Source organism: Malus sylvestris, chromosome 6, assembly GCF_916048215.2.
Source record: "Malus sylvestris chromosome 6, drMalSylv7.2, whole genome shotgun sequence".
Lineage (NCBI taxonomy): Eukaryota > Viridiplantae > Streptophyta > Magnoliopsida > Rosales > Rosaceae > Malus > Malus sylvestris.
Genome location: NC_062265.1, coordinates 28,147,538 through 28,164,084, shown reverse-complemented (window position 1 = coordinate 28,164,084; position 16,547 = coordinate 28,147,538). Strand labels below are relative to the sequence as shown.

General features: G+C 36.0%; 1 protein-coding gene and 1 long non-coding RNA gene across 2 annotated transcripts; one reads left to right on the top strand and one right to left on the bottom strand.

Annotated features, from left to right (window-relative positions):
• The first annotated feature begins 1,285 nt into the window (after nucleotides 1-1,285).
• LOC126627299 (uncharacterized) lies at nucleotides 1,286-1,824 on the top strand. Its single transcript, XR_007624966.1, has 2 exons — nucleotides 1,286-1,355; nucleotides 1,476-1,824. It is a non-coding gene; the product is annotated as an uncharacterized LOC126627299 (long non-coding RNA).
• A 10,780-nt stretch (nucleotides 1,825-12,604) lies between these two features.
• LOC126627283 (uncharacterized) lies at nucleotides 12,605-14,885 on the bottom strand. The gene is made up of 3 exons (XM_050296754.1): nucleotides 14,554-14,885; nucleotides 14,300-14,411; nucleotides 12,605-14,203 (listed from the first exon to the last, which is right to left on the bottom strand). Exons 1-3 carry the CDS (start codon nucleotides 14,718-14,720, stop codon nucleotides 14,171-14,173), a joined length of 312 nt encoding a protein of 103 aa, XP_050152711.1. The 5' UTR covers nucleotides 14,721-14,885; the 3' UTR covers nucleotides 12,605-14,170.
• Nucleotides 14,886-16,547: the final 1,662 nt, after the last annotated feature.

Genomic DNA, 16,547 nt, shown 5'->3' with positions numbered 1-16,547 from the left:
AAGACTCTAATGTGGGATTAACCTTCATCATGTCCATTTGTTCTAACGTTTAAAATAATTTATAGATATTAACTTAAAAAGAATGAAAATTTCTAACTTGACACAAAAATTAAAAACCTAAAATTTCTTATTTCCCACTCCCAAACTTAAATCACACATTGTCCTCAAGGTGTGGAAAATAAATACAAAACAAAAAGAAAAACGGTAAAAGATAAAACGAAAGCCTAAAATAAATAAACTAGAAGAAGGGAAAAGCATAAACGAAACAAATAATTTAAAATAAACAAATAATAAAACAGAAAGAAAAGAAGAAAAAGGAATGGAGTCACCTGGATTCGAACTGGATACCTGGAGCCATGGGAAAGGCGCTGGAAACAAAACAGAAAAATAAGGCACAAATTTGCCAGGCGCTGGGATCGAACTCGTGACCAAGAAGCAACAGAGGTGCTGAGCCTCACACGTGCAAGCCTTCAGAGCAACTCCAGCGGATGCTGGTTGCTCGGGCAACAGGGGAGGAGAAAGGGCCTGAGGGCCGGTGGGAGCAGCTCCAGCGAGGAAGGGCCCGAGTGAGGGTGGGAGGCCGAGCGAAGGGGGGGTGGGAAGTCGACGGGCCTGTGGCCCGAGGGCTTTGTAATTGTTTTTTTTTTTTTTGTGTCAGAGAGAGAGGGTTTTTTATTATTTAAACAAACAAAAAAAACTATTATTTTAATTGCTTATTGCCAGGGGGAGGGTTGCAAGGGTGGAGATGTAAATGGCAATTACTGTTCATTAATGGTAGTTACTATTCATTTAAGGCAGTTACTGTTTAATAGGGTGGATTGAATAGTGGATTGCGAGGGGGAAGGGCTCCATGGGTGGAATTGCTCTCACGTAACAAGAAACCTAGCAATTCACTATTTAAACCGAGTTATCAGCTCCCTTGTCTCATTTCCAACAAGCTGCCGTTGGAGAGCATCTCTTTCATCTCATCTTTTCTCTAGCATCTCTCTCAACTCATCTCTCTACCCTCCTTAGTCCTTGCATTTATCTCGCTTCTCTCATCCACAACCACAACACAAACACCCTCAGCCGCGCCTCACTCATCCACCATTTCTGCAACCCTCTGCCTTCAACAAAACCCTCAGAGCTGAGCCCAGCTCACCTATTTCAGCCATCACGGTTTGCCGACTCACAAAGGTAAAACGCATCCATCTCTTCTCTGCTCATTAACTTTTTATTTCCAGCCCAAATGCAATAGTGAAATCCGAGTCTAATATATTTGCATGTCCGCGAGCTTGTGTTGCAGACGACAAACTCGCGATCCGCAGAAAAATGAACAGCGGCAACCTCAATGTCCACAGATCTAAAAAATACAGGTATAAATCCTCAACCCGGAAAACTATTTTTCGATATAGATCTATTGAACTTAGTCCCTGGATTTGTGAAAGTCTGTGCGCTGCACCTCCGTGACTCAGTTTTTGGTGCATGCATCCCAGATTAGTGCTAGGAGTTGAATCAGTTTCCTTGCATCCAATGTGGTCTCTGTCCTACTGGATCCTTGATTTGCTCGCAAAGCTGTGCTCCCTTCTATGTTGCTTGGATCCCACCCCCAAACTTGTATGTAATAATATTTTATATAAAATGCGAGGGAGTGATTGAGTGAGAGGGGGTGCCAAGCAATGCAAGGGACTTCATCACCAACCCCACCGTGAGTATGTCTGGGACACTGCCTGTGCATATTTCTGCATTCGATTAATTTTCTGCACTTATCGTTAATGATGAATGATGGTGAGTGCTGATGTGCTGAGTTGAATGTATAAATTCTGAATGCATGATTCAGATGAATGTGCGCGATGTGGATATTTAGGGCCAATCAAATCCGAATGCAACCTGCAAAAACACACATTAAAAATCTAATTAGAATAAAACCCAAGATAAAATACTGATTAACTAAAAACAATTAATGTTTTTGTGTTTTTCTATATTTTTTTATTTATTTTTAGATTTGTGATAAAGACTACAACAACAACAACAATAAAGACTAAAAGGAAGAAAATAAAATGAAAAGACTTTAGAAAAATGGGGTTGCCTCCTAATAAGTACTTTAGTTAACGTCTATAGCTTGACGTAGAGAAAGGAATTGATGATTACGTCACTTGTTTTCTTAGTCAACCACTCACTAGCAGCATCACAGGGCAAAAGTAGGTAGGGAATGAGATGTTTATCAATTATGCGTTTCAAATGAGTGGTTGAATCCTTCATATTTGGCCTTCTATGTGAATAAATCTTTGTAATCAAATACTCTTCCAGCGAGGTTAGTGTCTTTTTGTTGAACTGACTTAAACCTTGTATTTAACACCCACAATTTCTGCATTGGCCAAATTTTTCTACGAGGAATTTGGCTGTCACAAAATGTTTTCTTCTTCTCTTTGTATATCTCAAAGCTTGGAACATAAATAAAACAGCAACATAAATGAAACCAGCATTTTTTCATACTTTTTTTTTCTCTAAACCAGTATCTCATTAAATCGTTTGAAATTTTTTGGAAAAAAATTTCACACGAAGAGCTTTAGAACTTCATTTGGGATTGTGATTTGTCTGCATTTTAAGTTTTGTTCTTTTTTTTTTTGGAATATGTTTTCATTTTTTTTATGGTTGTACCTTCTTGCTATGTTTACACAATTCATCATCTTTCTTCTTCCATATCAAAAGGAATAGGATTGGTGGGTTATGTGGATAATACCATTCCTATGGCATTTGCTATGGAAGAGGATGCATTGTGTAAACATAGCAAGAAGGTACAACCATGAAAACATATTCCAAAAAAGAAAGAGAACAAAACTTACAGTGCTAACAAATCCCAAATGAAGTTCTGAAGCTCTTCGTGTGAAATTTTTTTGAAAAAAATTTCAAACGATTTAATGAGATACTGGTTTGGAGCAGAAAAAGTATGAAAAAATGCTAGTTTCATTTATGTTGCTGCCTCACTCTGCTCTCCAGAGTTATATGCCAATAGACAAGCTTTGCAAGAGCAAACATTTGTTGCGGATTGATGTGGGAACACAAATAATGTATCTTTTTCACCCTTTATTGCCACGTGGACCAGCACATCGAACTTTTCTGGTTTTGAAATTGTTTGCATGTGTGATCGTTTGTAACATGGCAAGTCCCCATTGGTCCACTCCTTTTGGACGCATTGTAGTACAAAAATATTGTCCTTGTCTAATATTTTGTTTTGGCCTACTCGTAATGAAAGAAGAGCAACAAAATGGATGTCTGTTAAATATCGGAGAAATTCTTATATTTCATTGAAATTAATGTTTGATAATCTGTAAAGTTTCATTTTAAATTTCCATCAAAATCAATCGGTATCGATAACTGTCTATATTTTTATAAATTTGTGTATCAATATTTCTACCGATATTTTAAACATTGATTTTATGTGAGAGCTAGTTTAATTAAATAGCTACTGAATATCTTTTTGCCCAGCTGAATACGACCTTATTGATAACCAAAAAAAAAATATTCTTTTTTTACGCATTTTTCTATACCATTAGCAAAAAGGCTTCACTAAGGCATGTCTTCAAGTAAATGCTTCGTGGAAAACTATTAGAACACATAGGAAACGCTAATCAATATGAATTTTACTTTCTAATTTAAGGACCCATGTGTGGTAATTAAACATTTGGTTGCCTTTTTTTGTCCAATTCGTTCATGAAACGAGTGGTGTTTCAACAAACCAAAATGCGACTTGCCCAAAAACGCAGCCTCTTTTCATATTCTTTAGGATACTTTTCTTTTGCATAAATTAAATTGATAAAGACGAGAATTTAACATTTAATCGTTTGCTCAATCTCTAAGTGGAACAAACCAAAAGAAGCGACTCGCCCAAAAATGCAGCATCTTTTCATATTCTTAAGGATAATTTTATTTTGCATAAACTAAATGTGATAAAGACGAGAATTTAACATTTAATCATCTGTTCAATCTCTTTCTACTCAGTAACTAGTACAACTTGTTGCCAGTACAAATAACTAGTACTACTTGTTGCCAGTACTAATTGTATCTTTGTTGTATATTCAAACTATATTTTGAAAATAAAATGAGAAGATACTTTTCACCTTCAATACAATTATGAAGGCTTTTGCCATTTGGGGAAATTTTGCAACATTGGAACCATGAATGCCAGCTGCCCTGCAGAATTGAGTTATAAGTCTGAAAATTGTAACAGAGCACAGACAACGTCTGCAACAAGCAATGTTCTATGGGCCTTGCTTATCCTGCCTAATGTTAAAAACCCAATATCAAGATCATATGGGCCTCCAAAAATCCAGCTCAATATGTAACAGTGTTCCACAATTAACCACAACCCTTTTTGGTTTTGGAAACGAACTCAAAACTAACAATGAACACAAAAGAGAGAGAAAGGCAGTATGAACACCAACAACCATTACCTAAGCGAAATATCCACAAAACTCAAAAGACCAACAATGACTCGAAAATGCAGAAGCTTGTCTGCTCCAGGTCGAGGGGCAAGGTGCATGTGAACAAGGGCTGGGTATTTATATAATAATAAAAAAAATATGTTTCAACAAATCAAATCAAATCAAATCAAAACGTCAATCCAAATTAACCAAATATGTTTCAACAAATTATGAGAGTGAGGACGTTCGTAACTTGAGATTACTTCAGTATTAGAAAGAGAACAAACACTATACCAGTTTAATAGCTACTTGTTCTACACGAGTGGCCGGCCTGCCAAATCACAAAACTTTTGTTAATTCTAGAAACCTGATAAAGTCGAAAGCTAGATTTGTTGATCAAGGAAAGCTACACTCATTGATCACTCAAACTCGAGGATGAGTAAGAGTCGCATTGTTCCATTTATTGGAAAAATGAAATGTGAAATAGAGACCCACTAACCGCAACCAATGTTCCATATATTGGGAAAATGATTAGCACAAGGAACGACATACATCCAGTATCTGCTATGCAGCAGGAAGCATGATCTAATATTTCATCCAACTCTTTAACCATCTGTAGAGCCGTAAGTACAAACAGTATACGAAAATGAAGAAATGGTATGTTCCAATGTTTTAAAAGACATGCCTCGAGGCCCGCCTAGATAACTTTGGAGGCAGGGCAGGAGTGATAACACCTCTGCCCAGTGGGAGTGGGCGAAAACTTGCCGAGGCAGGGTAGAGGCGAGACTAGGTGGCTAAGGCGCGCCTAAAGGCGGTTGGCGGGCGTTCCCAGATCCATGTGCGACCCAAAATCGAAGTTAACTACTCTGTTTTCAAGCTCTGCCATATGGGTTTAGGGTTGCAAGCTATGCGGCGTCTTCACGAGGAAAACGACCGCGAAGAAGGAGATGGATTTTTTGTTTTTAAAATGACTTCACTCAAAACGACGTCGTTTTGGCCAAGTCTGTTTTTCTTTTATTTTTAAAACCCCAAGAGTCCATGTTTCCTCTGTTTTTCTCAGCAATCCTTTGTTATTTAAGGTCCCATAAGGCTTCGCCTCACGCCTAGGCTGGGCTATCCCTCGGACGCCTCGCCCACGCCTCACGCTTTTAATACATTGGTATGTTCTCAAACTTCATTAAAAGTTTCCTGCCTGCACTTTAATAGTCATTTTGCCACAATTAACCACCATTTTTGGTTTTGGAAATGAACTCAAAACTAACAATCGACACAAACGAAAGAGAAGGACCATATGAACACCAACCACCAGTACTTTACCGAAATATCCACAAAACTCAAAAGTCCAACAACGACTCGGAAATGCAGAAGCTTGCCTGCTCGAGGGCAAGGTGTATGTAAATCATTCACTACAACTGTCGATTAAAAACATGCACACCATCGAAGCAAACAACACCAGTACAAGCCAATCAAATCAAAGCGTCGATCCAAATTAATAGGCACAGCACAGATACGATATTCCAAGGCGAGTGCATGCAAAGGATAGCCAAATAAAACACAGAAAACACCCAACAACAAAGTATATATATCCGCGACAACAGTGATATCTAGCTTAATTATTCCATGACATACGTGGGTCCACAACAACATATGTATAACATAGAGCACTAAAATGAACCGATAATTCAACAGCTGCTGCATACATGCACCCATTCCTCCTCAGCTTCTACTATCAGCAGGTGGTATCTCATCGAGCAAACAGGGGTGCAAGGGCGCATGCCTCCATTTCTTCAAGTAGTTTTTTAAAATCCGGGCAGTCAGCAAGCATGAGGGTACCAATCTCAAAACAATAAACACACTTAAGCCAAACAGCACGTCCCCACTTTACTATATAGCCCTTGCAACCTGAGTTATGGGAGCCGTTTCCTCCAGGGGCACATATCATACCAATGGTCAGGCTTTGAGCAAATTGCACAACTAGATGGCATAGAGGAAAATGTGCCTGGCTTGATTATGAGTTCATAAGCTAAGCATGTGGGATTATTGTCCTCCTTGAGAAAAGTTGGAAGAGTATTCGTCTCCTCAAGCTGGAATTGAGTTTGAGAGTCTTGAGCAGCCTCTACTTTTGTGACATGAGTCGTCCCCACATTTGGAATACACGTATCATGCTTTTTAAGACACTTTTACACTTCCAAATAAGAAATTAAAAGGAAAAAAATTAATAAGAGACGGAGCTTTGTATGAAATCTAATGAATATGAAGAACTAAACTCTAATTGAAACTATGAATACAACTCTCACACTTCTTCTATACATATCAAAGGAATTAGATTTCCAATTTTTCATCTCCAACAAATCAATAAACTTGAATTCGGATTATGAAATCGAATTCTTGTGTTATCAACGAGGACGAAAGAAGGTCTACCTCTTTTTTAGAGTTGAAAAAGCACTCAAGGAAACCGTGTTCTAAATTATATATTTTTGTTTTTGTATATTTTTATTATATAATTTTAATTGTCATACCTCTCACGTATCATATCCTACTTTTTAGAGATTTTTCGTCTCGATATGTCATGTCGTATCGTATCGCCATATCCATGTCTGTGCTTCATAGCTTTCTACCATAAAATATAGAATATGCTTTGAATTTACTGCTGCTCTCAACAAGGACGGAGCTAGAAAAAATATTTAGTGGGGCAACCAGAAAATCAACTAAAAAAATCTTATTATAGTATGGCTTATGCCCAATATGATAATAGAGATGATTTCAAATGATGATGTATCACAATTTCAATGTTACAAAAATTTCAGTGTAGTAGTGGAAAGGGGCAAAGTGATAAGAAAAATATTAATAGATGATTACACAAGAGTGAGGTTTTTCGTTTTGAATAACATAACAAGAGCACTTTTGATCATATAATATTTGATATGGAGTATACGCATGATGAAAGTATGTTGGATACTAGATACATATATTTTCTTCTAAAATAACGCATGTGTATTATATAATTGTAACTGCAACTTAACAAAAGAACCACTTGAGTGGGGGCATATGCCCCTAGTGAGCCTTCATTGGCTCCGTCCATGGCTCTCAACCATCCAAGTATTAGTGAGCATGAACAAGAACACACAGTTTTTTAGACCAAATCATGCCATGATTATCGCAAAGATGGAAGGTTGATGATAATTTTTGTTATTTTCAATTGATACACTGACTCAATATATCAAAAATACAGGACGAATACAATGTCCTCATGTTCATATTGAACTACGATGACAAAGAGAAACTAAAGATATAATTCTATCGCACGACCAAACAATGGATCGATAACACAAGAATTCCCTTCAAAACATTCTGATTTCCAAACCAACCAAACACATTTCACATATAAAATTGAATTCTCATATAATTCTATAAATCTGCTAAAGAAAAAGCTAGACTCGTCGATCAAGGAAAGCTACACTCATTGATCACTCAAACTCAAGGATGAGTAAGAGTAGCCTTGTCTAGAGAAATTAGGCAACGACCAACATAGATCTGTCCAAATTTGAGAATTCCAGAGACCATGAGACAAATATAAAGTGAAAAAGAACAGAATTACATTTATGAACTCAAAATGGGTTAAGTTAGAAACATATATCTGTAGATTTAGAACATGACAAGGCGTTACACATGAACTTAGATTGCAAGAGGTTATTCTCCCTTCAGTGATGACCCAAAATTAAAACAAATGCCACATGCAAACAGAAAGAAATCATACCATCTTTCCAAAATATAACGACAAGGAAACAAACCAAAAGTATTCCTGGAAGTCATCATAATTCCACCATGCTGCTGCTTTCGTGTTATTGTTGATGGCATGCTAAAAATAAAGCAAACCAGAAGTCATTGGCAAGACCAATATCAATATTGAAAGGGGATTTAGTGCTTTACTTTTTAAAGGTATAACGTTCTGCACATCATAAATTACCGAAATTCCATCTCCACACTAACCAAATCCTACAATCTTTAAATTCTCCAATAACATACATACCATGATAGAGATGAGAGTCAATCCAATTCTAATATCAACAACCAAGCCAAAGTGAGATACAATTGATATACAAAACGAAATCTGAAATAGAGACCCACTAACCGCAGCTAATGTTCCATATATTGGAAAAAAGATTTGCTCAAGGAACGACACAAGATTAGCTTCTCCACTAACTCTTCAGCCATTTGTAGAACCGTAAGATGATGTCATCTCTCACGTGTAATAAATTTGAATAATAAATTAAAATGAAACAGATTATGCTATGTTTTATACGCTAAGCCTCCTTGCAACTAGGGTGGAATTTTTTGCCAAATTATCAGACCAACTGTACCATACTAAAGTTGTGCCAAAATATTTGTACCATTGGTAATGGTACGGTATACTGTACCATATATTTTTTGTACGGTAATAGTATTTAAAACCATTACTAGTGGTATACCATACCATACCACTACTATTAATATTATATCATTTATTTATTCAATTATATATAATTAGGTATTATTATCATTATATTTGCACTTTATATTTTTTTTTTCTAGTCATTTATCCAATCATCTCACTCTCTAACCTCTACTTTCCCAATAAATAAAAAATCTTAAGCCTTCTTGCGTTGCGACTCTTCATCTTTTCACTCATCTAGCCACTGACTTCATCTGTGTTGATCCATTTCCGACGACTCTCTCTCTCTGAAGTCCATCTCATCTTCTCCTACATCAAATTGGAATGTCTTTCTCCCTCGCTTCGTCTATCAAGTTAAATTTTGTACAATTTTAAAGTATGTAAAGATGGAATTTAGGAATCTTTGTACTATTTTTTTAGGGATATTGGGTTCTTTCAGCACTTATTCCATCTATTTACTTCTTGTTTCTTAAATGAATTTCTATAAAATTCTCATAATTAAATAAAAAAGTTTTAGAAACCTAAAGCGAGTGGCCAAAACACGTTTGGGCCTTGAATTGGATTGGGGAGAATAATCAAATTTTGGTCCAAAACAAAGTGGTAATTACCATTACCATACTATGCCAACCAAACTATTTGGCATACCGAAATTCAGTATACCAAAAGTTTGGCACGGTAATAATAATAGATTTTGTCATACCAAAAGTTTGGTATGGTAATTGGTACATGGGTTTTGGTATGGTAATCGTACCAATACCACCCCTACTTGCACCATCAAACAGATACAAACAGTATACGAAAATGAAGAAATGGTATATTCAAAAATTTCCTGCCGACTGTAATCTTGCACTTCAAATCTGAACAAATAAATTCGAAATGGCCAACACTAAATAATTCACTTGAACTTGCATACAGTTCATAGATAAGCTAAGAAGTTTAAAATTCAATTCTTTAAAGAAGTGGACAGATTCAAAAAATTTGAGAAGCAAGATGAAATTTATGTTCCAGATATGAAGTTGTATTACAGTATACCAAAATTAGCAGTTTGCACAATTCAATCTCCATAACAAAATCAAGAAACAATAACTTTTAAGATAAATGAGTACATCTTTTCTACATGAACAGAGAAGAGTAATCAGCAAACCGCACAATGTTTTCAAGCTTACATGGTGAAATATGTAGAAAACACATTCAGGAAGAAAGCGGACATTTGCAGCTTTACCCATATCAGAAGGATACCAAAATAACATATTCTAGTCTTCCTAAGTCCGATATCTAAACGTCAATTGGAATTGAAAAGTATGTTCTCAAATTGGTATTCAGTTTTCGATAAGTCGAAAATTAATTAAATTAATATCAACCAGCCCCTTCAGATTTCCGAATTTGGCTTTCAATTTCAGTTCAGCATTTGTTTTCAGAAAAATGAAAACTCAAAACTAAATGATCAAACGGCCCATAACTGTATTGTTTTCAGTCATCCTTTTTGTTTGGGAATAATAATTTATCTAATGAAGACCTATATAATTAAATAATACTATTCAAATTTAAGTATAATTTTGGAACACTTTCATACAATTTAAAATGAATTTAGTATGGTTGTTATCAATTCATGAACAGTTCATCCAAAATCAACTATAATTATCAATTAAAACGCATCCCGCCTCCTAAGTACATTCAACAACAACAAAGTATATATCAACCAACCATAAAACAAATTACGTGTTTTATAACCAAATTGTACTTTTATTTACCAAACTCTAAGCCTACATCACTGAATCTTACTTTAATTTTACCACTAAATTTGAATCAAACGTTGTGATTTTTTATGTACATGATTTCAAGAAGTCTTTCGAAGGCTTTGCCATGTAAATCTTTTCCATGTCTACAAATATTGTGATTTCTTCCTTTAAAAACTTGGTTAACTTAAATTCCTCATAAGTCATTTTTCATATTCAATTCAAGAAGTTTCATATGAGGCGAATTCGATGCATAGGCAAGAGTTGCATTAACATTTTTTTTTTCTTTAACGTTAAGCGATGTGGACAAAGGTTTCAACAGGATCACACAATATCCTTCATATTTTCATACAAAACCTTGTAAACGTATAAAAGTACAAAAAAAACAAACCTTTATGTGTGAACTTTTATGCGTTTACAAGTTTGTATGAGAAAATGTGAAATATGAAGGATATCGTGCTACCCTATTGGAAGAAGACTTTTGTCTTAATCGGTTAACATTGAAGGAAGAAAACGATGTTGACGCATCCCTAGCCTGTGAATCGACAAGTTCGTCTCATATAAAACTTCTTAAATTGAATATGTGAGAGAAAAATGACTTATAATGGATTCAAGTCAACAAAGTTCTCAAAGAAAGATCGCAATGTTCGCAGAAAAAAAAAATTACATGGCAAAGGCTTCAAGAGGCTTCTTGAAATCATTGACAGAAAAGATCACAACGTTTGAAGGGTTTGATTCAAGTTTAGTGGTAAAATCAAAGTAGGATCCAATGGTGTAGGTTGTAGGTTTAGAGTTTGATAAATAAAAGTAGGATTTGATTGTAAGACACTAAATGGTCCATGGTTGGCTAATATATATATATATATTTTTTTTTTGAACAAGGCTAGTATATTTTTTTTTGGTTGCTGCTTGTACCTAGCTTTGAAGGTGGTATCTATTTTCGCTTAACAATTATAGCGAGTGCTTTTGGGTGAAACTATTCATCATATAACTCCTATACTAATCTCAATTAAAATCATTCATATCAAATTGTGTGTTTAAATTAAGCACCCCACTTCTGCAGTATGATTCTGTAACTATTTATTTTTTTTATTTAATTTTGTTATTAGTTTAATTGTGTGACTAAATAGGACATACAAAAAAGTAAGATCACATACAATAAAACATAATTCACATGACAAAAGATACTTTTTTTTATAGTTTTGTGATTTATGATTACCAACACAAGTATCCATAGCCAAAGATAGATAAGATACAAAGGGAAAGTGACAAAAATACTTTGGTTGTGCTGTTGTTCTCCCCCAAAACTCAGATATCGAAAGCCTATGTTTAATCAAAATTCAAACAAAACCAACAGCGATGAGCTGACAGAGCTACGGTTCCTCTGCCTTCCTCCCATTGATCTCAAGCACGTTCAGCATAAAACTCACAAAACTTTTGTCAATTCTAAAAACCTGCTAAAGTCAAAAGCTAGACTTGCTGATCAAGGAAAGCTACACTCATTGATCACTCAAACTCGAGGATGAGTAAGAGTAGCCTTGTCTGGAGAAACTAAGTCACAACCAAAATAGCACAAAGATCTGTCCAAATTTGAGAAATCCAAGGACCCAGAGACAAATATATATTGAAAAAGAACATAAATACCTTAATGAACTCAAAATGACTTAAGGATAGAGATATATCTGCGGGGAACATTACGGGGAGTTACACCTAAACGTACATATATTATAAGCTAAGATAAGATAACAAAGGACCTTGATTGAGATGAGAGTAAATCCAAATCCACCATACAAGCCAAAGTGAGAAACAATCCATATCCAAAATGAAATGTGAAATAGGGATCCAGTAACCGCAACCAACGTTCCATATATTGGAAAAATGATTGCTCAAGGGACGTCATACATCCAATATCTGCTATGCAGCTGGAAGCAAGATTAGCTTCAGCATGATCTAATATTTCATCCAACTCTTAGCCATGTGTAGAGCCGTTAAGCACAAACAGTATACTAAAATAAAGTAGTATGTTCTAAAACTTCATTAAAACCTGCAGGCACCTTAATATTCAATTTGGCACAATTAACCACCATTTTTGGTTTTGGAAACGGACTCAAAACTAACAATCGACAACAACCATTACTTAAACAAAATATCCACAAAACTCAAAAGACCAACAACTCGAGAATGCAGAAGCTTGCCTGCTCGAGGGCAAGGTGTATGTGAATCGTTCACTACATCCGTCGATTAAAAAACACACGCACACCCTTGAAGCAAAACAACACTAGTACAAGCCAATCAAATCATTGATCCAAATTAATAGGCACTACACAGATGTGATATTCCAAGGCGAGTGCATGCAAAGGACAACCAAATCAAACACCCAACAACAAAATGTACACATCCACGATGACAACAGGGCTACCTAGCTTAATTATTCCAAGACATACGTGGGTCCACAACAACATAGAAAAGCGGGTGATCCTTCGCTTGGTTCAAATTCATCTTCAATTTTCTTTTAATGTTCATAATCGTCGGCAGTATCAACATTTTTCTCCCTCATTCCATCAGAAAACAGTAAATACAAATGATCGTGTGCATCACTTCCACATGATCCATCATTGTAAACAACAGCATAATGCAACTCCCGAGAACCGCATCTAATCCCAACTATTTAACACTTACAACTATAATCTTCTTTACGTTCTTTGTCATGGTTCAAAACAAGAACATAATAAAGAATGTGGCCGCTTGGAAATCCATCTTCTATGTAGCATATATATGTTGAAAATGCATCCCTGCATCTTGGTTTACAAAGACAGTTCCACTGTCAGCAAGTGCTTCCATTAATCCACTGTCTAAGGCATTATTTGTTGCCTTAGACTTTAAATTCTCAACTAAATTCTCCGTTCCTCCAAAGTCATCGCACACCAAACCAACAATAGTTGGTTTTCGAGAATGATTTAAATTTTAAGATTATCGCATATTACAGAAGAAGAAAAAATATACAAAATTCACATTTAAAGACACAAAAAATTAAAAACAATAGTGGATTATTTTCGATTAATCCACTATTCTTTTTTATTTTCAATGTCTGTAGATATGTATTTTGTATTTTTTTTTCTTCAGTAATAGGCGATGACCTTAAAATTCAAACAATTCTCGAAAAAAACCACCTATTGTTGGTTTGGTGTGCGGTGACTTTGGAGGAACAGAAAATTTAATTGAGAATTTAAAGTGTAAGGAAACAAATAATGCATCAATGGAAGCACTTACTGGTAGTGGAACTGCCTTTGTAAACCAAGATCATGACAAGTTTGCATTTTCAACATATTTATGCTATATAGAAGATGGAGTTCTAAGCAGCCACATTTTTTATTATGTCCCTGATTTCAACCATGACAAAGAATGCAAAAAAAACTAGTTGTAAATGTCCAATAGTTGGGATTAGACGCGGTGCTAGGGAGTTGCATTATACTACTATTTACAATGATGGATCGGGTGCAAGTGATGCACACGAATATTTGTACTTACCGTTTTTTGATAAAATCAGGGCGAAAAATATTGATACTGCCGACTACAAGATTACGAACATTCAATATTTCCTATCTCTCGGCTGTACAATGGATCCGTGTGTCCTGCACAGAAAAAAAAAATGAGATGAGCAAATACAGATAAAGACAGCTATGTTTTGCAGATCAGTACACATGCTTGAAATTATAAGTGTTTTATACCTTATGTTTGCTCAGATCTGTGATCTCCGAGAGGACATCCTTTCCTTTGTATCTCCGAGAGGACATCCTTTCCTTTGTCTCATGCAGACCACAAATATGAATTTTTTTTTTCCTACAAAACCAACTCTCCGCTTTGAGCTCGGTTTAAATCCGTGGGGTGTGTATTACGAAATCAACGGATCCAACACATGCATTGTGGCAGATTGTGTTGTACATTAGAAGATTAAAGGAAATGAGGGTCAATTTTTGTTTACCTGAGGTGTAGGCCGGATCTGTGATTGCAAGTTTGGGGGAAACTTGATGACCTCTGCGCTCTCGGAGCTGGCAAATCGGGAGGGTTTATCTTGTTGTTTTCCTCCGATTTGCATGTTCGGGGAACCTCATACGGACAAAAACGCAGTTTTTCAGCTCGCTCCATCATGGATCATGGATGGGTTAGAGAGACACGGATGCAGAGCTTGGATTTAGTTGCTATGAAATGGATGGTTGTACAAATGGGCGCTCGGCTTGAGATTGGGGAACCGGGAGCTCTTTTCGGATTTTCTAGAGAGGGAGAGTGGCGGAAATGAAAACGGGTGGATAAGATGCATGTGTTATGGGAACCTAAGGAGTTAATTGCACGGATCCATGCCACGTGTCTAAATCGCGTGCATTCCGTGTCTGAAGATGAAAGGACTATTTTGAAAATGGGGGGACAGAGAGGCTCTGGGCTCGAGGCAAGTGCATAAAGAGCATCCAATGTTGGATTAAGGCGGCTAGGGTTTCTTGTGCACGCGTGTGGCTTGTGTGTGAGCTGACAAGTGGGCTGCCTTATGTCGGCCTGTTTGTTTCTCGCGGCCCAGATCAAATTCTTCCAAGGCTTTCTCTATAGGCTGCCATCAATATTGGCTCATCATTCAGCCCGTGAGAAGCTCAGCACCTTTTGTCCATCATCCTCCTGAGTTCGAAACCCCAGGTTATCTCTTTCTTTATTTTGTTTTTTTTTTTCTAAATTATTTTGTTTTTCTGTTAGTTCCGTTTCTTTTAGTTTTTTTTCGTTTTCGTTTCATGTTTTTCTTTAGTGTAGTTTATTTATTTGAGTTTAGGTTGTTTTTATCTAGTTTATTTTCTTTTGTCAATTTCTTTTTCTTTATTTTATTTTCCACACCTGAGGATAATGTGTGATATAAGTTTGGGGGTGGGAAAGTAAAGTGTTAGGACTTCAATGTTTGTGTCAATTAAATTTTTTCATTTTTCTTAGTTAATATTCATAGATTATTTTAAACGTTACAACAAATGAACATGATTGAAGATTATCTCATATTAAAGTCTTTTCTATTTATTATTGCTTAGACACTAATTCATGAATTATACTTTGAAATTTGCACATTTACACCAACATCGGGAAGTGAGATTGAAGCACTTACTTTTTGTCTAAATGCATTTTAATTTTTGTTATATAGAAAATAAAGTTAGTATGTGTTATAAAGTAATAATTGTTCCACCCGAGGCTTTGCTTAGTAACCGGGTCAGTCCTGCTAATTAGCAATGATTCTCGCGTCAAACGGTAGAGTTTTGGCATGGGGCAAGATGATTAGTTGGTTTCGTAGCCTTTTCAGCTCGAGTTAATAAGTCCTTAGGGGTGTTCTACACCTAGTGCCCTGAATCCCTAGTGGTTTGGGAGTCATTGACCTAAAGCTCGCTACATGGGTTGGATCGAAAGCTTAAGGAAACCGACACTACACGACTACTACTATTACTAAAAAAAATATTATAAAAAAATATTCGAGAGAAAAAAAATGATTATATAAGTGTGTGAAGGGATTAAATAAAAGGAATGAGAGGTAAGGATTTTGGTCGAGTCTCCTTAACTATAATGGTTCACTTTACACCAAATGAAGTTTGTGAATTGTTTTCTAATTGATTCTGTTTATACCATATTTAGAGCCTCGTATTTAGACCTCGTATAAATACTCGGAGGACTTAAATGTAATTATGTAATAAAAGAATTGGCAAATATGTAATAAGTGAGGAGTCCTTATTCTATAAAAGGATCCTTCACCCTCACAATTGGAAGAGGCCAATTCCTAAGGCTCCTCACCCTCTCAAAGCTCTCACTCTCAGAGCTCTCTTTCCCTCAGATAAATACATAATCAGTGTGAACGTAGCCCAAACCTTGGGGTGAACCACGATACATCTTGTGTTATTTACATTTCTTGCAGATTCACGGTCGGATTTACGTTATTCCAAGACTTCCAGTTTTGTGCAT